The sequence below is a fragment of the Camelus dromedarius genome, chromosome 22, assembly GCF_036321535.1.
Source record: "Camelus dromedarius isolate mCamDro1 chromosome 22, mCamDro1.pat, whole genome shotgun sequence".
NCBI lineage: Eukaryota > Metazoa > Chordata > Mammalia > Artiodactyla > Camelidae > Camelus > Camelus dromedarius.
Window position 1 is genome coordinate 21815383 of NC_087457.1, and position 25777 is coordinate 21841159.

General features: G+C 37.8%; 1 protein-coding gene across 4 annotated transcripts in view; it reads right to left on the reverse strand.

The window, feature by feature from the left end:
• The window catches only part of MSR1 (macrophage scavenger receptor 1), a 62217-nt gene that overhangs the window by 20885 nt on the left and 15555 nt on the right, over window positions 1-25777 (reverse strand). For 3 of the 4 annotated variants that reach the window (XM_010995701.3, XM_010995702.3, XM_010995703.3), the window contains exons 5-8: window positions 24497-24683; window positions 15594-15674; window positions 10104-10184; window positions 6894-6947 (exon numbers count right to left, since the gene is read on the reverse strand). In XM_010995701.3, coding sequence (XP_010994003.1) covers window positions 6894-6947; window positions 10104-10184; window positions 15594-15674; window positions 24497-24683 — 403 coding nt within the window. Of the gene's footprint in view, window positions 1-3862; window positions 4746-6893; window positions 6948-10103; window positions 10185-15593; window positions 15675-24496; window positions 24684-25777 lie in introns of those variants that run through there. The other variant, XM_031440208.2, reaches the window with a different exon arrangement.

The window sequence follows — 25777 nt, forward strand, 5'->3', positions numbered from 1 at the left end:
TAAATAAAAATGTCTGCATTTCACAGAGCACATTGTTTTCTCCAAGGGACACAGTTCCTATATTGAGATATTTATTATCATTCAGAGAAATCTTGTTATTATTTAGTATTTCACTTCTAAGGGAGTCTTAGTTTCCAGAGTTACTTAGGAGAATGTTTAAAAAATGAATAAAGGGGTATTTCATTTACCTATCTATAGTGTATTTAAATTTTTGCTCTTCATTTAAAACCCCAGGGCATCCAAATAATCAAGTTACTCATTAAGATCTGGAACAGAGCTACTTTAGAAACTTCACATTATATAAGAGCATAAATTACATTACCATTCTTTCTAATTTCTGAAAATGGAGGCCTTAGCCCAGACCTCGTAAGAGCCCTCTTGTCTCCCTTTAAGAGGGGCTGTGACATTGATAAGTGATTTAAGCTCTTTGAGCCTTCATCCGCCCATTTATAAAATAAATATGGTAACATCTACCTGCTAGGATTGAGCTTTCAAATATGACAGTATGTGAAAAAATGTATTTTAAACTGTAAAGTACTACATAAATGGTAGTAACAGAACTATTAATCATCTTTTATTTTGAAAGTTATTCTGGGAACCTGTGAAATCATAGACTGTAGAGGATTTGAGCTGTGGATCTTGTAAAGAAAAATGTCCCAAATTTGGCCAACTAAACTTGAATCTGTCCAGTTATTGGCAGGGCCGACAACTCAGTCCAGAGTCTCTGACTTTGAAGAGAAAACAATTTTCCAAAATCACTCAGTGTTTGTACCTTGAACTGGACTGGAAGGTGGACTGAAAGATAACATGCATTCTCCTCGGAAAGAGGTGTGTTGGATCTCTCTACTCCGCCTGAATTCTGGCACACAGGTGGATGAATTTCAAATTTTACTGGTGCAAAAGACCTGGCTGGAACTGTGTTGATTTTTTTCCCTTCTCATTAGCTCTGGTGAGAGTCAGGCTGCCAAGTCAGCTGGGACAAATCCTCAACAGGACAAGCGTTCACCACTGGATTCATTAATGATTTAAATCTCGATTTCAATTTATAAGACATATGTGTTACACACACTATTGAGGAACACATTTATTGTGTTAATGGAACGCTATGCGTTTTTAGCAACAACTTGTGGAACCGTATAGAGTTTGAAACACCACCTGACTGCCACAGATGAGTACCATTTGTCTAGGTTAGCTTGAGCCACCACTGTTCAGGGACACGCTGCTCTGCTGAAGCACAGCTGGGGCCACTGAGTAAAGTCCAGAGAGGAGGAAAAGAAGACACACAAGGAAAGAAGAGGGACATCAGAGCAGCCATAATATATTGAAAAATAATTAAAATCGAGCCAGTTCCTGAAATTAAAATAGCATATTAAGAGGTCGTTCCTTCCCCTGATGCACTCTTAGTATGGTAATGGAAGCTTTGGGAACATTCCAGAAAGACTGTGTGTCTGAGTTAATGTAGCTGGAGGAGAGACTGGATGCAATTGCTAGAGTGGACTTGAAGGAAGAAACAAGCAAATGAAGATTAATCAAGAATGCTTTTATGGAATTTGACATCATGGAGTTCCTACTATAACACCTATTATCTCCTGAAGGTCTTCAAATGACTTGGCCCATTCCAGAAAACCAAACTGCTCATTACAGATCTCTTTGTCTCTCTTCCTTCTTTCTCTCTCCACACCCTCCGTATGACATATTTGTGGTATCTATATATAAAAATATACAAAACTAGTGCAGGAGCGTGGGATGGAGCCACCGTTACAAACAGGGACTTGACATCAATCCACCCGGCTTTGTGTTTTTGTTCTGCCACGTGGTGGTGAGCTTCAGCTTCTCATCTATAAAATGGGAGTGATAACAGGACCTACCTCCAAGGCTCCTCTGAGGTTCAGATGAGATCATGCATGAAAGCCCGTGGTGCAGAGCAAATGTTCTCTAAATGTTCATTATTCTAGGTATTTTGTGGTTGGAGAAGCATTTACTTTGGTCAGCTGACTGCTTCGAGAAAGACCAGAATTCATTTAAGATTGTGCTGAGTCCTCAATAGTAACTGAATGAAAGACAAAGGGAGACTTCATATCATGGTATGAGTTTCAAGATGAGACATTTGCTAAAAAATTCACAACCTAGTTATAGTCTTATTGGGCCAAAAATACAGCAGAAAACACTAACAAAGGACACAGCAGAAATTGGTACATTTAGGACAGAGCTTCACACAAAATTCAATTGTGTGGCAGGAAATCTTCTGGGCTGTACACTTCCAAGTTAGGGTGAGACATAGCAGACAAACTGGTGAGGAGCATTAAGAGTTTGGTGCAGACTTGTTTTCTTTTTATTATACATTATTAAATTTGGTATAATTTGGGCATTTGAACTGGGCATTAAGCATCTACTTTTGTCTAAGGAAGACCTTCTCCCTTCATTTGGAAAGTTTGGGTTAGTATTTCACACACTTACGCATCTCTTTGCATTCTGGGGTGCCCAGGTAACTTGTGAACTGAATTCTCTGGAACTGTCTCCCAAAATCTCTGGGATCCCAAAATCTGTCTCCCAAATTCTCTGGAACTGTCTCCCATCCTGGGCCAATGTGGATCAAGCTCTGCTGGAAGACAAGAGAGTTCCCAGGTGCTACCTGTCCCTCAGTGCAGAATGGGGTAGGAAGTCCTGTCAACCAAACCATGTACAAGGAGATCCAACTAATTTCCAGACGTTTGCATTAACAGGCTAGTCAGCCTGGCCGGTCTGCTAATATTGAGGACTGATTCCTCTCTGCCCCTTCATTCCTGGAGACTGGTGTCAGCAGGCACAGACCCAGGGTACAATTGACAACTCTTAATATGTTTCAACCCTTCTTGGAACTTTCTCTTCATCAGTGTCTTGGGCTCAGGCTTTGTTCCTCAGAGCCTGGAATTCCTGTTTTATCAGCCTGACATTTTGTTCTGATCTCTGTTGACAGCTTCCGGTCTCTGGCATACACTCTGTTTAGTCGCTCCTTTTATTTATAACTTAGGCTCTTTTGCTTGGCTCAGATAAACTCATTGATTTGTGATCCGGTCACATTTGTGTTGCTTTATCTAATGGATAATCTTATCTAACTCTCCAGCATCTCTCTTTTGGTCCATGGCATTTCTTTGGCTTCTTGCATTCTCATTCTGCTCTCACTTCTGTTCTGATTACAGATGGAAAATGTCTGCATTATACCAGCGAGGGAGAATGGTTTCAGTTCAGAGAGATCACTGTGAACCACACCTCACATACTGAAACCACTTTGTGATTTTCCAGACCAGCTGCATACACACAGTATCTTATGTGACCCTCACAACACAGACATTATTTACATGGGAGGAAATGCAAGTGGGGAGACACACTTAGGGACACTACTTAGAACAATACTGGAAACTCAATGCTGTGAACCCTGGGGGCTACATGTTAGACCGGGAAAGAAAGGACGGTTGTGAAAGTTCAAACTGCTGATGAATAGATTTCAAAACTAACATGGAATCCCTGGTTTTTCCTTTTTTGGTTTGCCTTTTCTTACTTTTTCTCCTTTCTCATTTTCAGCCCTTTCTTCACCTACACAAAACATCTCCAGTTCTACTGAAATATTTCTTTTTCTCCAGGACCTATACTGGATCTTTAAAGAATAAAATACAAAGAGTTGTGTGGGGGTTTTGTTTGTTTGTTTTGACAGTTTTTATTTATTTACACAACCAGCATACTTAGAAACTTTTTTTTCACATGTGCTTTTTTACCTAGGATATTGAACAAAGCAATGTGGCGAAAAGAGCTTTTCAGAATAAAAAAAAAATTTCAGAATTATTATTTATGATCAAAACATTCTTGCTTGAAATGGCCAGGTAACTTAAGGAAACAAGCTTTGGGTGTTTTTTTTTTTTTTTGGCTCAAATGTGTTGAATGAACGGCCCCAACTCCGGTTCACCTCACTCTGAAACTTGAACAAAATATGCTGTAATTTGGAGAATAAGAATATAAGAAGGTAAACTAAGCCAATCAAAGTCAGTTTACCTTCTTAAAATTCTAAGGAATTTTAAAATCTTGATCTCCTCTGAACACTAGTGGAGCCCTGTCCTTCCCCCAACACAGCTCTGCTATTGTCTAATTGCTTGTTTCCATGTCTATGTCTTGTGGGGACAATTATCTCCCTAAGACCAGAGACAAGAGCTATCTTATTAGCTGTTAAGTCCAGCTCTAGGAGGTACACAATAAACGTATACTGAATGAACAAATGGATTCTTGTGTGGCATCCCTATCTCTGGTTGAGACCAGTGTTTCTGAGTACAAAGAACCCACGTATAATCAGTAGCCATGAGATTTCTCCTAGAACGCAATGGGTTAGGTTGGGTTCAGGAGACACTAGCTGAGTGGGCAGCAGAGGCTCCTGCATGGGTAGGAGCAGCCAGCCAGTCAGAACACGGGAGGAGTCCTGGCAAGGGGATGGTATTGACGGGGGGGAGGGGTGGTAAGAGAGTGGGGAGAAGTCTGAGCGGGGAAGCAGAGGCCCAAAGAGTGCCAAGGACCAGGCGAGGAAGCCATACAGAAACCAGGCACCACATGGGAGCCAAGGTTGTTTGGAGGAGCCACAAAGGGATCTTGGAGTCAGTTGTGCTGATGACTTGTCCAGAGATGAAGGGCCTTTTAATGAGATGGTAGCACATGGTGTCCCGCCCAACTCACCTGATCTTAAAAGGGGCCTGCCCTATTATGATCAGGGAGTTATTCTGGTCCTGACACATATATAAAAAGAGGAAATCAATGGTTATTTTCATTACATAAATCACACCTGAAAAATATTAAAAAGATGTGTAGCAAAATAATTCGATATAAATTTTCATATAACAGAATTCACTGAAGATGTGGGGAATCAGGCACTATCATACAGAATACCTTGGTACCACCTTTTTGGAGCCATTTGCAAGAATCCTTCAAATTGTAAAATGCATGTCACCTCTGAACTATTGATTCTACTAACAGCAAATTCTCTATTAAAAACATTCTCCCCAAATCATGTACGAGAATGCTGAATGTGGCACTGTTTCTTAGAGCCAAACCAAAGTGAACAAAAAGCATCAAGTGTTCATGACTAGGGGACTGAATGTTCTATTATGGTAATCATGGTAGAGCTGTATAATGGAACAGTGAGTAGCCACTGAGAGAACAGAGGAAGAGCCGTATATACTGAAGTGGCAGGTGACTGGTAAATTAAGGCAAAAACAGAACATACTGATTCTTTGTCTTTCTGAAACATCATGGAATGATACACTCTCAGTGGAATCTGGAGGCTTTAGACACTTATACAGAGAAATCTCTCTCATAATGCTTTCTCAAAGAAAGCAAGCACATATACTTCAAAACAGCCATGAAAATACCTGTAACTGAGAATGTTTCTGAACATAATTTTTTAAAAATGTACAAAGCATCTGATAACCTCAGGGAACAAGACAGCATGGATGTCGGATTAACAGTCTGCAAAATAAAAGCATCCCATGCTTGACCAGAGTCAAGGTTAAGAAGCTCAGAGCAAGTCTCAGGAAAAGGAGACAAGGAGATAAAGAAGCACCAAAGATGAAGATAAAGGCAGAGATAAACATGCAGATAGGGAAGAGTGTTGCCCTGAAGCTCAAATGAAGATAAAGGGAGTGACAAGGAGAAAGGAGAGAAACAGAATAAAAAGTTAACAGCAGACAAAACGGATCACTTTAAAGAGTAAATGGACCCAAAGGAGAAAGAGGAGGGAGACTTCCTGTTGTTTCTATTATCTTAACTATAACAACACGATAGTCATGGAATAACACCAAAGCACTCTGGGGAAAGAATCATGGAAATCGTCCTGGGTTACACCACACACTAACGGTTGGTGTTCACAATGGTTACCCGAAGTTGCCTAACTGTGGAATCCACCTGCACTTGAGATTAAAATAATTATTTTTCCTAAGATAGAGAAACTGATACTGTATTTCTTAGACAATCATTACACCTGAAAACTGCTAGATTTGGGGGTCTACCAAAGGATTTGCCAAAATCTGTCTAAAACAGACTCTTGATGGGTAAACAGGATTATCACTGTGTCCGTGTATCAGCCAGTCCCACAGACAGACAGACAGACACACACACACACACACACAGCTCCTACTGGAATATGGAGGAAGAACACTTGTTTTCTGAGAAATCAAGTGCAGACTCCTCATTGCTTTTCATAATCTTTTCATTATGTCGGGTAGATTCAGCCTAGACACACGACTACTGACTTAACGGCATTATGACTATAGAAGATATCGCATCTAGTATTTCATTTTTAAAGGTCCAATTTACAGATTTTCTACACTGGAACATGAGGTCAGCATTCCATCCACAGAGATCCCTGCTGTGAAATCTATTCTGTTGCTGTTTTGAAAGTCTGGGATATCAAATACTACTTCTCAAGTTTTTATTAAAACAGAAACAAAATGAAAAAAAAAAAAAAAAAAACCCAGCTGTCAGAGAATGAGTCTGCTAGGGTTCTGAGAACGTCCAAATTCCTGTATGTGACTCTTCAGCTACCTCAGTTAGTAGGCAAGGAGGCTGTAATTGTTTTTATTCATAAGCTTAATTTTCCTTCAGCAGATTGAAATTGGCTTGAAAATGGAACAATTTTCTACGTGAATTTTTAGAAAGGTATGCTCATCATAAAAACTAAATACAAATGGGTAATGAGATTTAGAGTCGCTTAATTTAATCTACTTGCTTTGCTCCAATCGGCACCGTTTATTTGTAGGAAACTGGCTGACTTCTAGAGACGCTCTGTGGATTAACATCGAAGGTCTCAACAGACCACCATGACCACAGGCTTGTTGATTCCCAAGGCACACACGACAAACAAGAAAGTCTAGACTTACTTAGCGTGCTTCTACTCCCTTTTTCCCCCTTCTGGCCTTTCTGTCCAGGATTTCCTTAGAAAAAAAAAAAAAAAGGAAACAAATTCTTTTTAATTAAGGCAATTCACAACGCTGGTCTTAAATGAAGACAGTGTCACAAGGTCATCTAGATATCGAGGTGGAACAAAGTACAGATATGCAAACACAGTGCTGCTGAGGAGGACGAGGAGGAGGATGATAGCTATCCATTTTAGAAGCCCTATTATGAACTTGGCATTTTCTGGGTCGGTCCTTTATATATGTATTCTCTTAAATTACGTACCAGGGCATTAAATTTTCCATTTTCCAAAAGAGGCAAAACTGAGGCGTAAGCAGTTTGAGGCTTATTCAGGCTCCTTTTCCCTCTCCTTCTTTGACTGTGCCTTCCCCACCTCTCCCAGGAAGCCTGGTGTCTCCCGTCTTACCCCAAAACTCACTTTTCTCTCCCCATTACAATTTGTCTGTTGTGTTTCCTGTTTCTGGACTGGGCTGTGAAGGGGTTTCTGGGAGAGCTGAGATCCGGACTCCCGCACTCCTGGGGGGAGCTAGGAAGGTCTGACTGGTGTCTAAACCTCTAGGTAGTTACTTCTGGCTTCGAGAAACCCCCTTCACATACTTAGAAGTGTGGTAGAGATGCTGCTTTATGTAGGGTCAAGTAAGCTTCAGATAAGTGTGGAAACATTGCTACGACCCTGCCCTTTGCTAGCGGGTCGCTGTTTTACCCACAGTCCCGTTCGTAAAGGTGTGTCTGGAGGATCACCGCTTACTCCCAACAAGAGAGTTCAATGGTGACAGTTTCATCTCACGAGAGGGGTGCTGTTCTTGCTTCTTGATCTCTCTTCCACCAGTCCTCAGACACCTGCCATGCAAGTGATCACCTTCTTGGAATAAATGTTACGCTGTGCTCTAATTACCTGTCTCTTCTGTGGTTTATTCCTTCCCTCTTCCCTGACCACCCTGAGAGAAAGGCTGTGGGTTATGTATATAGATGGTTGTGAGAAACAGGCCGTTTCAATATTCCTAAAATTTCTGCCACCTGTCTCCTTTTTGTGTAGGCTTTCTTGAAAGACAAATTAGTAACTGACTTACTCGTAGCTCGTAGTGATTCACATCTGTAAAGTTAACCTTTATATTTAGTGTAAATAGGAAGTTATAAATAGACTGCACTAGAAAGACTCCCAGCAAAACCTTACCATGATTTTGCCAGAAATAACGAATGACAATCTATTTGAGACAGGCTAATGTACCACTTTAACTTTAAACTTAGAACACAGATAAAAGATGTTTTCTTTCTCACTTCACAGAATTATTTTGAACTACCTTGGATTCTGTAAGTAGCTTTGTGATTTTTGCCCAATTCAAAGTTTTTAAATACATGTATCTGTTGAACACAAATTGCCCATATAGGAAATTTCTGAGTGATACAGATAATTTCCAACAAATTAACAAATGCTTCTTTCCCATGTTGCTAAAAAGAGCTGATTAGTTTAAAGCTACATGGTTTTAGAGATGACTGGTACATAAATATGCCGTTCAATTCAGGTAATCAGATCTCTGGTGGAGACTACTGTAGGTTGTTTACTTATGGTTAGTTGATTTTTTTCCCCAAGCCTGACTGCCACTGACACAGTCTGACACTGATACTGTCAGAAATACCTTATGTTAACCTGTTAGAATTGCTAACATCCAAACCACTGACCACACCAAATGCTGGTGAAGATGTGGAGCATTAAGAATTTTCACTTGTTTCTGGTAGGAGTGCAAAATGGTACATTTACTTTGGAAGACAGTTTGACAATTTCTAACAGAGCTAAATATAAGGTTAGTTATCATGCAATCCAGCAATCATACTTCTAGGTGAACTCATGTCCACACAAAAATGTGCCTCCACACAAAAATGTGCCCGTGAATGCTTATACCATCTTTCACTGATTGCCAAGGCTTGTAAGCAACCAAGGTATCTCTCAACAGGTGAGTAGATAAATAAATTGTGGTACAACCAAATATTAGAATGTACTGAGCATTGAAAATAAATGAGCTATCATGCCACAAAAAGATACAGAGAAACTTTAATGTACATTGCTAAACGGGATAAGCCAGTCTGAAAAAATTACATATAGTATGATTCCAAATAGATGACATTCTGGAAAGGGCAAAACTGTGGAGACAGCACAAAGATCACTGGTTATCATGGGGTTGGTAGGGAGGAGTGTGGTGATGAGTAGGGGGAACACAGGGGATCTTTAGGGCTGTGAAACTATTCTAAATGGTACACTAGCAGTGGATTCACGTCACCATACATTTGTAAAAACCCATACAATGTAAAACACGGAGCATGAACCCTAATACAGACTGTGGGCCTTAGTTAATAATAATGTATCAACATTGGGTCATCAATTCTAACAAATGCACCTCACTACTGCAAGATGCTAAAAATAGGGAAAACTCTATGTGGGTAGGTGGTACTTGGGAAATCTCTGCATTTTCTGGGCAATTTTTCTATAAACCTAACAGTACTCTAAAAAACAAAATCTGTTACAAAAAAGAAGAAAAAAGAAATAAAACCCTCAATGATAAGGCTTCTATTCTCTTGGTCATAATTGACTTTGAAGTTAGGAAACAACACACCTACTCCCTTTTAAATTTCTGTGCAAAATTCACAATTCAAGCTTAGGCTACTGGCGTAAGAAGCAGAAATAATATCGTCATTATGCAAATTTTAAAAGCCCCAAACAATGTTGATTGTTAAGTACTAATATACCATAGCAGGCAGTTCTTCTTGCAAAGGATAGAATTTCAGGTCTACCTGTATTTTGCTAACTTAACAGGGTTGGGTCTGTTTTGGTTAAAGGGGTGTTAATACTTTGGTTCTTTGTTTTTCTTTGTTGTCTTTCCACTCTCTCTATTCTAAGATAGATGCCATTCTTCATGGTGATTTATGGTGGTCTGGAGTTGACAGATCCTCTGTTGTGGTTTTATATTAAGCTATTTTCCTTTGGGACATAGAAACTTTCCTCTGGTGGACAGAAATCCATTTCAAAATGTTTCAGGTGACAAAATGAACTGCATGTGAGTGCCACTACTCGTACTATGATGACCATTGTTTTTGTTACCTGAGAAGTTGAAAGGAATAGCTATGAGGTGGTATTTATTTGATATATTCTATAAAGAAAATACACACGATCATAATACCTGGTCTTCCCGGTGTTCCTGAGAATCCTCGACTTCCAGGAAAGCCAATCGATCCTCGATCACCTTTGAGACCTGGAGGACCTATGTACATGGTTAATGAAGGAAAAAAAAAAAAACAGTGGTAACAATTCATTTTTCATAAAGATTTGAGAGTATAATGAAACAATCATTAGTGAATATGAGAGGTGTATCTCCAAATGGAGAAATAATATCTGTCTTTAAATTTCATGTGCACCATTAATAGACAGTACCAACAAGTAGAAACATTAGTGCATTCCATACATTGCAGATATTCAATACCTAACAAATTGTTATTACAAATAAAAAACACATGAGTCCAAAAAAAAAAATCTTAAGAGTCTTAACCAGCAGGCTTATGCAGTCTAATCAGGAATCTTCAAATGGCAGAATTTTGCTGTAGCTGAAATAATAACTTTGAAATGTATAAGCTGAAAACTGAATTCTTAAATATTTGTCCCAGAAAAAGCACAAGTCAAGAAATGAGAAGTACTGAAGAAAATTTGTTAAAAAAAAACTGAAGTCCTGGTTTTGGAATGTTACTCTACCTCTCATGGACTTATTTTTACATATTCCACTGTAACTCCAAACCATAATGTAACCATACGTATATGTGTGTGTGTGTGTATAGTACACAAAGATTCACTTATGGATATATATATATATAAACCCAGAGTTTTACATGCTTAAATAAGAAGAGTCATTTCTTTTTAACCCCAAATCACTATGGTGACTAATGAAAATGCATATAAAAGCAACTGTTGTCTTCCTATGGGATAAAATATTTCATTCTGGAGTTCAGCAGTTTCGAATAAACTACTGTAAAGATCTCATTTTAGGTGTTATTATCCGTTTACAGAGATCCTATTAATCCAACCTTCAGTTAACTCCTTGGGAAGCACATCTTTTCCCTATGTCTGTCTTTCAACATATTGCCATTGGTTCACCAGGTTCAGAAGGCAGGGCTTACACATATTTAATTCATTAAAAAAATCTTTCCTTGAGGTTCGTTCATATAGATCCCTAAAACTGAGCTAACTGTTCTCCAAGAAGTGTGCAGTTTAAGAAGTATATTATTCTAAATAGTTAAGAAATATTACTCAACAGGTATTAACACTTTGATTCTAACAGAAATTAAGCAGATATCCAAAGCAATACAGTGACAAATTATGTTTAGAAGTATTAGTAAAGTCAAGCCATCTCAACTTAATTAAATTACTCAATATATACTACTTTGTATATATAGTGACATATTGTGTGTGTGTGTGTATATCTATATAATGTACATACACATGTACATATAAAATATATTGATATATGACTTTGTAGTATATATTGGCTGGACTTCACAACATACAGCCTAAAAACAAGGTCTAATATAAGTTCTCAAAACAGGCTGATAGATTAATAGTTACGCCTTTCTTCAATATCCAAGCCAGGCAGTCAGACCTTTGTACTTGCAGTATTAAGATGCGTCACACAAATTTACAAATAAAAACACTGACTCTAAATTTTCTCTGTCTTTTTTAATCTTAGAACATTCCCCACTCTTTTTAGAGTACCACTCATTGGTGACTCCCATCTTTACCACTTTTTTTTCCCATTAACGCAACAATAACAGGTTGAGCACACATATTGTGTCAGTCCATGCACATCCCTGGGGTAACAAATGTTCTTATCCAAACAGATTTTTCCAATGTAGAGACAGGTGGTAATAAAGTTAATGAAAAAATAATTTTGGAGATGATAAATTTTTGAAAAAATGGAGAAATGTTATATAGAATGCGTGTAGATCTGCTTTATTGAAGGGGACCAGAAAGAACCTCTCCAGTGATGGCTCAATGACTACATTACAACGACTCCCAGAATACAGCTATTCAACTAGGATTTATACTACATTTTTCAATGGGCGAACAAATTAATCTATAAATGAAGAACTTTCATAGAAACCACTCGATCATTAGACTTCTATTTGAGGGGAAGTTTAAGCAGACTCTACATGGCCTGTAGAATTATATGACTTGTTTGTTTAACAGGTTTGAAAATGTAACCCCTAAATATAAGCCTAGCACGACTGAATTTTACTCCAAGAGGTCAGATTCTCTGAAACTTTGAGGAGACAGTTAGCTAATTTCCTACAAAAATCAGCAGCAAGGGGAAGGTCTGGCACCTGCTTCTAACTCAAAGGCAACATAAGTACATTTGACACAGAAACTTAGCCATGGAATGTTAGTTTTAAGGGATCTTACATATCACACCATCCAAATCTGTCACTTTCTTGAGGCAGGAATAGCAGATCAGAGAAATCCAACTCTCTCTCTCTCTCGCTCTCTCTATACATACATACACACACACACACACACACACACACACATTCATGGCTCGTCTGATTATTATCCATATATCCTGGGCTCCCAGCTCTCCCTTTCACTTCTTTTTCTGCTCTAGTAGACTGGTTAAGAGCATGCATTTTTGCAATCATGCCCCTCTGAGTTCAAATACTGTCCCTCCTGCTTACCAGCTGCTGATTGATCTTGGGCAAGTCATTTCACCTCTCTGTGCATCTGTAAAATAGGTATATAATTTGTCCCTACATCCTAAGTTTGATGTGATGATTAAAATAGCTCACACATGAAAACACATGGAAAAGTGCTTGCCATGCAAAAAATGCACTGGTTAGCTTTTCTTTTACCCCACCTCCTTCTCTTCTTCTCCCTCCTCCTTCTTCATCACAGTAACATAATCATTTTCACCAGCCTTTTGTACTGGGTTAGCAGCAACATCTTTGCACTCACAGGCACAATTTGCGACCTCCCGAAGAAACCCACTTTCAATACCCAGACTCAGAGCTACAGCCGCAGGCTGGCAGCTTTCCTCACTCAGATGAGTATTTTCAGAAGCATCATTCTTGTTGAAAGCTGGGAAAGAGGACTTTCTGGGGCACTGATCGGGAGGAGGGGAGGGTGTGAGTAAAGACATGTGTGGATATAAAGATTAATGAAATATGGTTCCTGTCCTCCAATCTCTACAGTCAGGATGGACTTTATTTTCCCTTCCAGATGCCAGATTTCCATGGTGGAAAATTCAGGTTGTGTGAGAAAAGGAAAGAGCATTGGGTGATGATGAAAATTTTTCAGATGGAGGAACCTTTGGTTCCCTTCCCAAGGCATCAATTGTAGGGAGCCCCTCCCATAACTACAGGTCAGGCTGCCCTGTGACCGATCCCTCTGGGTGGAAACACAGCCCATTAGATGGCCTACAAAAAGGTTCCTTTAGGAACCAAGGAAGTATCCTTTCTTTAAGGCATTGCTGTCATGGGGGAATGACCATTCTAAAAGTGGTCCCCAGAAGGGATGAGATGAGATGAGATCAAGAACCCTCGATCACGGCATTCATCAGCCTGATACAACTACTTGTCATGCTGGCAGTTCTGTGACGGTAAAGACGCCACCCCTGTACACAGACCCTGCGGCCTCGTAGAGCATCAGGTGCAAGAAAGGTCTCAGGAAACATTTTTTCTATTTAGGTCATTCTCCCTTGCGTGCTTGCAAGAAAATGGCACTCTGAAATGGATTTCTATTATATTATTTTAACATAATATCCATCCCAGGACATGAGTAACAATTGTAATATATTTACTATATTGATCATTTAAGACCACTAGGATAAACACTCATTTTTCTCAGATTTTCCTATCACAGTTGTGACTCAGGCTGCATTTAGTGGGCTTGATTGTGTGTATGGCGGAGTCTTCCTAAACTTGCTGAAAACAGGATGTAGGATTACCATGACAGTCTATCACAGACGCTTAACTTTCTGATTCCAAGACCAAGCATGGGGAAAATAGGCAATCTGGCCAAGAGCAAGACAGAATGCAGCAGTTAGGCAGAGAGATGCCTGGTCATGTCAGTATTTTTGCTGCGGTGCACCAAATCAAATGGCAACCTAATAATCCAAGAGTCATCTACCACACCAACAGTGAAATCTGCCTCTCTTTTTTGAGGGGCTGGATAACGCCTATTTATGTATATGAGCAGTACCACCAGCAGCAGACTAAAACCTCACTTGAAGAATCAAAGCAGCTTTGCAGTAGTGTCTGTTCACGGTATTAATGAAAGCTGAAACTTTAAACTCCCTCTTTCTGTTTCATACAGCCACAGTTCAGAAACAGCTGCAAAAGATGTTCCCAAGATGATGCTTTGTACAGCAAGTGGTGGCCCAGACTGAACTTTTATGGTTGAGTTATAAAGCTTTGACAATTGCAATTTGTAATGGAGGAGCTGACAGACCTTTGACAATAGCCGCTCTGGCAGATGATTTAACGCTGGTGACTTCCCCTGCTTGTGACATTAATGCACCACTGCTAAGATCTGCTGAATGCTAGTCAAGTAGAAGGACTTTTCTGAATACAGAATCTTACCTGGCAGTACCTTCAAAAGCAAACCAACAATTCACCCTATATATATATTTTTTTTCAAAAAACTTTAAAGTCTTTTTTTTTTAATGTAAACTCTATATATTGGCTTTTTAAGCACTATGATGTAAAGGGCAAGCATGTGTCAAATTCATGCTTTTCATTTTTAAAAATTGTTTTTCTGATGTAACCTGGGCTGGTCGATACATTGATCAAAAAGAAGAACATTTTATATAATCCAAACACAGAAAAATAAGATGAAGTTCATGGTGTTTAGACATTTTTTAGCAGCACACATCATTCTAGTTATAATTAGACCATGCAATATACTCTCTACTTTCAAAAAGCATGCAGGTGTTTATTTCTAGCCATGAATATCATGATGGTCATGTTACTATTATTATCTCCTTTATTTTCTTAAGAGCAAAGAAAGTTCATGCTCTTTCTCCTTTTCTGTCTTCTATTATCTTCTTTCAAAATATTACTTTCAAGTTTACAAAACAATGGAAAATAACTTGAAACAATTTTTCTCTGAATAAGATACAGAGAGTGGCTCACAGCAAAGTCAAAGTCATCTGTATTCTGGTCAATATTTACACTGAGATTGCATAGGTTTAAGCAGATAAGTTCCAGTTATACCACTGAGCTATACCCTCCCCCCATATTAATTTGGGTGTTTTTTATTGTATTTTAAAAACCAGATAACTTGCAAATATATTCAATGCGAAGATGGTTTTCGTGTTCTCCTTCACATGTGACCTAAAGCTAGGTCTGCCAAACACTGTTTGTAGTCAGTGAGTAGACAGCACTCCCTAGACTTATGAGCAACCCCATGTTGTTAAAGCATTTAACTTTCTTCAAAAATCAATTCAGTGCTTACCATTCAGTACATTATAGTGATTAGGCTACCGGACCATTTAATATCCCCTCAATACACACACACATGCACACATACGCCACACAGGGAACCAATCAGATGGCTCCTACCGCTGCACACATCCATGGATGTCTATCACCTAGCCCTGTAGTGCAGGATGGAGTAGTTACTATTACCATACCTACTGGACCTGGAACGCCTCGTGGACCAACTTCTCCGATGGAACCTCTATCTCCTTTCTCACCTGGAGGTCCAGGAGGACCTTTAAAAAATAAATGACAATTACTGATCATAGTTTTAAAGCACAGGTAAAATGCATTTGTCATCTGTCAAGACAGTTACACAGGCAAACCCAAAGCCTTTTATCTCTTGTTCAATTCCACAGAATGAGTAAGACTGACCTTCCCCAGTGGAAGCAGACCCTGCTACTGAGTAGTGCAATGATGAGACAGCCCTAAATTAGACAACCTAATTGTGGATTCTGTACTGAAATGTGCCCAGCACTGTTCTAGGTTCACAGATCCTGGGGGCAGAGAAAAGACACCGAGTCAACGATGGCACAAACCCACATGAGTACTGTGCACCTACTGGGCATGACACACAGTCCCCCTAAAACGAGTTCCCCTGCCAAGTTTATGATTGACCTCTCTATCCAAATCTTTATCCCCTTTTTTGGTCTCCTATTCTCTGTTCCCCTTAGGATTGAGGAATATCAAAGAAAAGGGGGCAGTGACACCAAACAGGACACCATAGGGCCTTCCAGGATACAAAAGCCCCTTTGGGTCCCCTGGTTTTTGTTTGTTTGTTTTTCTTTTTTTATTGAAGTATAGTCAGTTTACAGTGTTGCGTCAATTTCTGATGTACAGCATAATGTTTCAGTCATACATATACATACGTATATTCCTTTTCATATTCTTTTTCAATATAGGTTACTACAAGATATTGAATATAGTTCCCTGTGCTACACAGAAAAACTTGTTTATGTATTTTATATAGTAGATAGTATCTGCAAATCTTGAATTCCCAATTTATCCCTTTCTACCTCATTTACCCCCCAGTAACCATAAATTTGTTCTCTATGTCTGTGAGTCTGTTTTTGTTTTGCAAATAAGTTCATTTGCATCTTTTTTTTAGATTCCACATATAAGTGATACCATATGGTATTTTTCTTTCTCTGTCTGGCTTACTTCACTTACTATGATAATCTCCAGGTCCATCAATGTCGCTGCAAATGGCATTATTTTATTCCTTTTTACAAATGAGTAGTATTTCACAATATATATACACATACATACATATACATATACCACATACATACATACATATATATATATATATACACATGCATACATATACATATACCTCAACTTCTTAAACAGGTCCCCTGTTTCTTGTTTGTATTAAAAAAAAAAAAAAAAGCCTTTCATCTCCTAGGCCTTCCCTGAGCTCCAAAGAGCAGGCAGAGAAGTTACCAGAGACGTGAGGGAGCAGAAATAAAGGAGAGGCAGTCAAGCAAGAACAGTAAGGAGAGCTTCAAAAATGGTCAGTAGTGATAAAACAGAGCCCTAGTTTATCCTCGAGGGACATACAGGACAATCTGATGCACATCTTTGAGTAGTTCTGCGGAAGCTAAGACCCTCACCCAGGCGGAGGGTGGTGACTACATGCTGACCACAAGCACACGACCCCAGACTGGCTGGAACCAGGAGGCTGGCTGATGACTAAGACTCCCGGAATATCTCCCTGTTACCTCACCAACAGGCAGATTTCATTATCCTGAGTTAGATGCTCTGTGGAGAATTAATGAATAAAGACTTATAAGTCATGTGATACCCTCCAGGGAAACCAAACTCCACACATAGCAGTAGACAACCCCAAACCAAGCTGCTGAAAATGAGAAGCTTGGGTATTTGTTAGATGCTGATCAGCATGAGCAGCAATGGCTGAAAAGACTACTGAGGGAGGAGGTAGGACTTGCAGGATACTTTAAGGAAAGGGTAGAATGAGAAGAAAGAGAATTCTGGGTAAGCAGGAGGGATGTGGAGGAAGGGAGGAAAGTGAAAATGGCTAAAGGAATGTCTTTTCAAGTAAAATTCCTAGAGAGGAATTCCTAGATGGATGTAGATAACATAAAATAAGTCGGGTAGGTTCCAAGGAAGATTTTAACTATTTAGGCTCACAATTACCAAGGTGTCCCCCTGGTACTGAGTTTGAGCAACCCTGATTTCATCATGTGAATTTTCTGTGCCCAGCAAAACAGATATTTGGTGACCACCTCTTTAGCGAGATGGCACTGAGTACGTCCCTCTTCCACATGGACTGCTGCAGGACAAGTATTAGTCCCTTCATTTAAAGCAGAACACTTAGCAATTTTCAGTTCCAAAAGGAAGAAACAAATCTGGATGTACTATAGAATAATCAAATAGCAATGTTTTGAAAGAGGCATTTTCAATTCTTGCGATTCAGCCACATAACTCAAGGTCAACACACAACTATGTTTAGCATCAATGGTTAGAGAGCACTTGTTTACAATTTTTAATCAGGTGGGAAGATATAATACCTGAAAATTTAAGGTAAACGAAAATAAGAGGGAATTCACAAATAGATAAAAATGATCTCATGAATAAGTATATTCTGTCCATTTCTTTTGCTTTTTTTTGAAATCTTTGTCCCTGCTTCTCTCCATTTTTCTGATCTGTTTCTGATTTTTTGAGGTTTAGTTTGGGTTTCGGGACTTTCCCTCCCTGGTTACTTAGATATCATCCTGCTTCTCAATGGCACCTTATCCATCTCTCTTCCTAGACACCACTGGGCAGTAATGTCTTATTGCACTTTCAAAGACAAAAGCAACTCTACTTATTATAGGAAATATAAAAGCCTAGAAAAAATAAGAGGAAAAATATAATTCATAATTCTGTCATCTTGAGAGAATAACCATTGACAAATGTTCTGTTTGTGTTGTGTCTATTTTTTGTTTGTTTGTTTGTTTGTTTGTTTTACATAATTATCATGTAAACTACACACTCCTGGGCATTAGGCAGTTGTAGTAACAACTAGCAAATGCTCCTATGATATAGCTTGGTGTTGGGAACATACACCTGGGTGTTATACAAGGAATGTTATGGTTTTACAGTCATGGGAAGCTACACATCTATTCCATGCAGGGTGTAGTTCTTCCCAACAAAGAGGTTTTAACCGCCACAACTATGAACACAACTGCAGCTCATTCATCTCTGCACGGTGACAAAGGAGGGGAACAGCAGGACAGAAAGACTCAATTTGCAGCCTGAATTTTGCTGAGCAAATTGAAGGAAAGCAAATCCACAGTACTCCAGGATGACATTTTGCAAAAAAAAGTGCACACACAAAGACTCTGAGTTAGTGATCAGGGCTCTAAAGCAAGGCACAGACGTTCCAGGAAAAGCTAGAAGGCGTGAGACAAGAAAGAGGGGACACAGACTAGCTCTGGGCTCTTCGCCTCTGAGACGAAGAGTTGTCACCATTTCTTTAATAAGTAAGAAATGGAACTCTTTCATAATCACCAACTACCCTTTCAATTATTTTGCATGTAACTGTGTATAGTAATTATACACAGAACAAAATGTGGGAGCATTCTAATTTGAAAAGATAGAAGCACCCTGATGTTCACAGCAGCACTATTTACAGTGGCCAAGACAACATTTAGGAAACAACCTAAACATCCATCTACAGATAACTGGATAAAGAAGTTGTGATACACACACACACACACACACACACACACACACACACACACACACACACAAATGGAACAATACTCAGCCATAAAAAAAAATAAAATAATGTCATTTGCAGCAACATTGATGGACCTGGAGATAGTCATTCTAAGTGAAGTAAGCCAGATAGAGAAAGAAAAATACCATATGATATCACTTAGACATGGAATCTAAAAAAATGACACAAAGTTATTTACAAAACAGAAACAGACTCACAGACATGGAAAACAAACTTATGGTTACCAGGGGTAAAGGGGTGGGAAGGGATAAATTGAGAGTTTGAGATTGTAGATACTAACTACTATATATAAAATAGATAAGCTACAAGTTTCTACTGTGTAGCACGGGGAACTATATTCAATATCTTCTAGTAACCTATAATGAAAAAGAATATGAAAAAGAATATATGTATCTATGTACATGTATGACTGAAATATACTGCACATCAGAAATTAACACAACATTGTAATGATTATACTTCAATAAAGGCAAACAAAAAAAGTGGGAGCATTAATTCAATCACAAAAATACATCTGTGTTATTTTATAAAATTCTGAGTTAAAGATCCCTTTGTCTATTTTTATGTAAAAATACTGATACCAGCTACCTGAATCCCAGAGTAAGAAAACCAGGTTAAGGCTTCCCTTAGAGAGTTCTAACTAGATGTGCTGGATGTTACATTTTTATTGTTATTTTAGTTTTTAGGTAGCATTAATCTCACCTATTATATTGTGTTTAATTTTTAAGATGTTAGACTTCTACTGCCTGGAACAAAATGTAGGAAGTATCTCAACAAATGGTGTTAGTGTCTTTCAGATATTTTGGAGGGATGGAGGTACACAGATGACATAGTACTTTTCTCATAGCTCCCTGTGTAGAACTTTTGAGAACATTATCAATACAATGCTCTCGAGCTTTTTTCCGAAAACCTGTCTCTCCAATCCTGCTGTCATTCATATACCATCCTGCACTTGGACTAGTCTAGAGTTGTTGTTTTATCTTTAACTTGGTCTGAACATACTTTGTCTATTTTACCCTCATATTTCCTTCAGTTTCAGTTTAAAAACAAATGTCTGCATCAACTGTAAAGAAACGTAGCCATCTGTTCTGCCACATTATGGGAAAAAGAACTAAGGTTTCTACATGGCCACAGAGACGTACTGATTTAAAATACTCAGCAATTTAAAAATATCATAGATCAAAATTATCCATTTTACTGGAAAAGCAAACCCAGGAATATTATATCACTTAAAATCCTCAGATGATAACATAGCACTAATAATATTAATAATATTTGCCAACATTTCCAGAGCTGTGCTTCTCCGTGTTCTGCTCATGATGATCATAAACTCCTCACTTTGTTCTCAGTCTTCCCTCATATTTAGATCCTTATAAAAATCCAGTGGAAGCAGAAAAGGCTTCATGTAAGAGGTGGCATACTATATGGACATTAATGACAGATAAGATATTTTCAGATATAAATAGAAGAGGAAAGATATCACTTCAAGTGGAGGAAAAGGCAAGAGGCAGGATGTAAAAAGTACTGGATATGTTAGAATCACAGTAACATCAATTGATACACTGGTTTATAAAAGAGAAAAGAGAGAGTGAGGCATTTAAGTCATTAAGAGACACATTATAGAAGCTCTTAGGGTGCTACAGAGAGAAATGTGTCTAATAAGGAGGCAACAGAGAGGCTTTTTGTAACCTAGGGTTTCCCTCTAGGAAGGCTGCATTCTAACAAGAGCAGAAAGGATCGTAGTCTGAAAGACTGAGGCAGGAAATAAATGGGAGACTATTGAAACATTCTGGCAGGGAAGTGATAAGAATAGTTTACACAAATACAAACAAATGAGAAAGGGATAGAGAATGTGGAACCTAAGAACTAATGGTATTCCTGGGAGAAAAGAAAATGACAACAATTAAAATTTCTGTCTCAGAAAGCTGGAAGAATGACATTGCCATTACAAAGTGTAACTTCATAAAAAAGAAGTGTCACTTTCACTTCTTCATCCAGTACAGATACAATCGCTCACCCACTATCTGCCAGGCCCTCTAACAGGTGCCGGGCATGGAGACGTGGACAGGAGAGATGAGCTCCAACCGCATGGAGCTCACGTTCCATCAGAGAAGATGTGTGATGAACAGAGAGCAACTGCGTATGTGAAACCACATCATGCGGTTCTGAGTACTCTGAGGAAGTCACAGCACCAATGACACAGAGAGACAGGGAAAAAATGAGAATGGAAGAGGGAGAAATTATCTCCAACAAGGTAATTTTGAGTAGACCCAGGAAGGAATGGACATCCAAGAGAGAACATTTAAAGAAAGAGAAGGCGTCTCGTGCACAATGCGGAGAGCAAGAAGCGAAACCAGCGCTTCCTCCTTAATAACTTACACTTTTTCATGCACTTTCGTTCTTCCAGATCTCAGGCTAGAGAGAAGGACCGAGAGCAGATTAGAAAAGAAGGCAGAGAAGTAGGTGAGTGTCAGGTCACGTAGGAGTTCAGATTTTATTCCAAGCCCAGAGGGAAGATACTGGAAGGTCATAAGAGAGAAAAGATCTAATAATGTATTATTATTATCATTTTTGGATAGCACTCTTTTGCTCTCTGTAGAATGGATCAAGAGCAGAATCAGGGAAAGGGGAGGGTACGGTATAGCGCAGTGGTAGAGTACGTGCTTGGCATGCACGAGGTCTTGGGTTTGATCCCCTGGACCATTAAATAAATAAATAAATAAATAAATAAATAAATAAATAAATAAATAAATAAATAAATAAATAAATAAAACTAATTCCCCCCACAAAATTTTTTTTTAATTTTAAATCTAAAAAAAAATTGTTTTAAATTGTGAAATCGGGGAGAACAGTAGCGAAGCTGATGCAGTGCACAGGACTGGACTACAGCTGCCTGAGTCAGAACAGCAGCAGAGGCGAGAGGGAGAAGGCAGTTTAGTGTATGTCAAGAAGAGTTAACAGGACTCATGTGGATTGGACATAGGGAGTGAGAGAAAGAGGAGATCAAAGCTTGCATCCAAGATCTTGGAGTGAGGTATCAGTTGGACAATGACTCAACTGACAGATAAGACTGGGGAAGCAATAGATTTGAGGGGTGGATGGGGGTAGGTGCTCCAGAACTAATGGTTTGAGGTGTGGATTTGTGAAGTTTGGGATATTTATTTGCAATCCCAAGTGGGAATGTCTAATTGTTAGTGAAAAACTGGATTAATTTAAATTTGTCTTTATCACTGGTTTTAATGTAATAATTTAAGAATACATGTGGAATGTTCTATATAATTAAACTACAAAGCACAATAATAAATAGAATACACCTGCAACATAACGACCAGACGAGCAGCTATCGATCTAGCTGCTCACCAATCCCATTCATCTACTTCCTTTTCAAAAATAATCATTAACCAAAATCATCATCATCATCATCATCATTAAGCTGATGTGTTTCTCAGTTTCTTGCATTTTTAAAACAACCATTCTTATTACATGTGTATGTACTGGTAAACATACACTTACTTTTGGTAAATTGTGAGCATTAGAAACAAAAATTATACTATATAGAGTCTCCTGGGACTTGTTTTTTAATTTTTCTTTTCCTGTAAAAACTTGGACATTAAGACTTCTTAATTATCCTAGTGCTTTGTAAAATGAAATTGCATAGATTTCTGTTTCTCTTATTACTAATAGGATGTAACGGTTAAAATTTTAAAATAGAGCTTAACAGATATGGTAGCTAGAAAAAGAAAATCCAACATGAATTTAATTAGGGTTACAGAGGAAAGGGCAGAGAGAGTTGTGAAGAGGCAATATTCAAAGAGACTGAAGCTGATAATGTTCCCAAATTTATGATAGACTTAAATCCACAAATAGAAGTGGATTTAAGAAGAAAATGAAATAAAACGAATGCCAAATGGAAAAATTGTTAATGTAAAAATACAGATTAGTAGAACGACAGGTATTAAAGATAAAGAGACTGACCAGCAGTTTGGTAGCAATCATTTGAAAAGCAACAAGAAAGGCCAGAAACCAGAAGAAAATATAGATGGAACTCACCAAAGTAACTGTCACCCTAAGAAATATGCAGGTAGTAAAACAATTTTAAAGATCAAGGACAAAATGGAAAAAATGAAATCAACAGATCTCACCACCAGTGGATTTTCACTAAATGAACCTCCAAAAACTGTACTTCAGGAAGAAGGAAAGTGATCCCAGAAGAGATGTCACAGATGCACTTAGAAGGAGGAAAAACTGGTAAACTCATGGGTAAATCTAAACAAATACTGTTTGCATAATGTAAGAAAAGTAATATTGACAAAATTTCTGGTTTAAAAAAATACATACAATAGAAATGAGCTGTACTCAAAAACAGCAGGAAACTAGGGAAGTGGGTCAGCAGAGCATTTTAAGTTCCTTGTCTGTTTCATGGTAAGGTGAAGATACTGATCAATTTGCGACTTCAAGGTAAATTTCAAGGACAACTATCAACAAAATAAAAATAACTATAAAGTTCCCAACATCTTTTTGGTGCCTTTGGTAGAGAGAAAAGTTTATTGACAAAAATCTCAAACAACCCAAAAGTTAACAAGAAAAGAAAGCAAAAGGAATACAGAACTGGACAAAAGCAGAGCACAAAACAAGACAGTAAAATTTAATAAGCACAGTGAAAAGAGATGGCCACACTGCACAGTAAATTTTAGAAACTGTTCTTGACAAGAGACAAACCTAGTACAAAGGATATCAAAAGGTTGAAAGTAAAATATGGGAAAAATATTTAAAATGTAAATAATGACTAAAAGTTAGTGTAGAAATATGTATGTTGTATATACTAACTGAAAACAGTACGATTCAATTCACCTTGTTTTACTCACAGGAACTGAAGAAGAGATGAACAAATTAATTGTTATTTGGGAAAATTCTAAAGACCTTTCTAACTAATAATACAATCAATCAGGTAAGAAGAAAGAATCTGGAAGTTTAGAGAAGCAGAATTAACAAGTTTGATTTAGGCACACAGAGAACTTTGTGTCTTACAGAAAATTTGGACTCACTTTCAGTACATATGACATGCTCTGAACAATAACTCATTAAAACTTAAGTGAGATTTCATTTTCTCCCATTACTTTCTATTTAAAGGATACCAAGATATTGTTGTCTTAATATGTCTTGATATCATCTCGTCTCCTTCCTCTGGATATTTGTAGTAAATGTATACCCCCAAACTATTTTAAACCATAGAATTTCAAATACCAAATTTCTACATACATCAGTATCTTTTAACATGTCATTTTCTGGAGGAATGAGAAGATATTTTACCTTGAATTAAAGTGATATTTTTCAGGGTCTGAGAATGTTCCCAGTCCTTCAGCCTGAGATCATTAGTGATGTTATTCAACAGTTTCACTTCTCTTTTTATTTCCTGTTCCAAATGCACTTGTTTTTCGTTCAGAGACATAATTTCTGCTGATGCATTGTACACACGCTCCTCCAATTTGCTCATCCCCTGTGAAACATGAGCAAACATCAGCAATTTTATTATACATGTAATTACCTAACACATAATTTTAAGAAGCCCTGCAAGTCAGGTTTTTTTTTAAAGACACATTATAACATTATAGGAATATAATGGAATAAGAATATGGAAATTAGAGAACTCTTTCAAAGCACTGTTTTGAAGCCTTTGGTTTTGAAGCATTTTCTCTTTTAACTGAATGGCTGAATTTTCACAGTCCCTGCCAGAAAAAAAAATTGGTTAAATATATATTTAAGGTATGCTTCTATTCTCAAATATATAGACATAAAAATGCTAAAAAAAAACTTGTCATATGGTTTTTAATTTGTCTGAAGTGAAATTCTTTATGCTGTACTTAGAGTAATTCCAATGCTATGAATTCAGTAGATCTGTGTATTAAATTGTTTTATAGCAATAAAAGGTTAATGTCATAATTCTCAGTAGCAATGAACATTAAGGATAGCTTTGCAGACTCAATACAATCACAACTAGCATATTAACAATATCTTTCAATTTTTGTTGCCTCTGTATTTAAGATTTCATTATTTTATGTTTTCAAACGCACATATACTTTGTGTGTATTTACACACATGCATTAATATATAGAGATTGTGAACATTGAGAGATCATAGTACATTCTGGAATATGCTTTTATTTTTCACTTAATAATACATTAAGAATATTCACCTCTTAAAGTACTTAGAGACTGCCTTATTGTGTATAATTTAGTAGAATTATATTGTATGTATTTTTAATAATGTATTTGATTCCTATTGATAGATTCTAAGTAGCACATTTGTTTTTACAACTTTAAATAATACTGAAAGGAACACCATTTTATAGATATTTACATATTTACTCAAGTGCTTCTATATTAGTGGATCTGATCAAAGGGACTAAATATAAATTTTGTTCAATATTTCCATACTGCCTTCCAAATATACAGTATCATTTAAAAAATCTTACTCATTGTATATCAGTGCTTACTTTTTGCCCTCAAATACTGGGTATTATCAACATACTAAGGTTTTCAGAGTAACAGTAGACATAAGAAATTCTTGTTTAATTTGCTTTCAGAATTATGA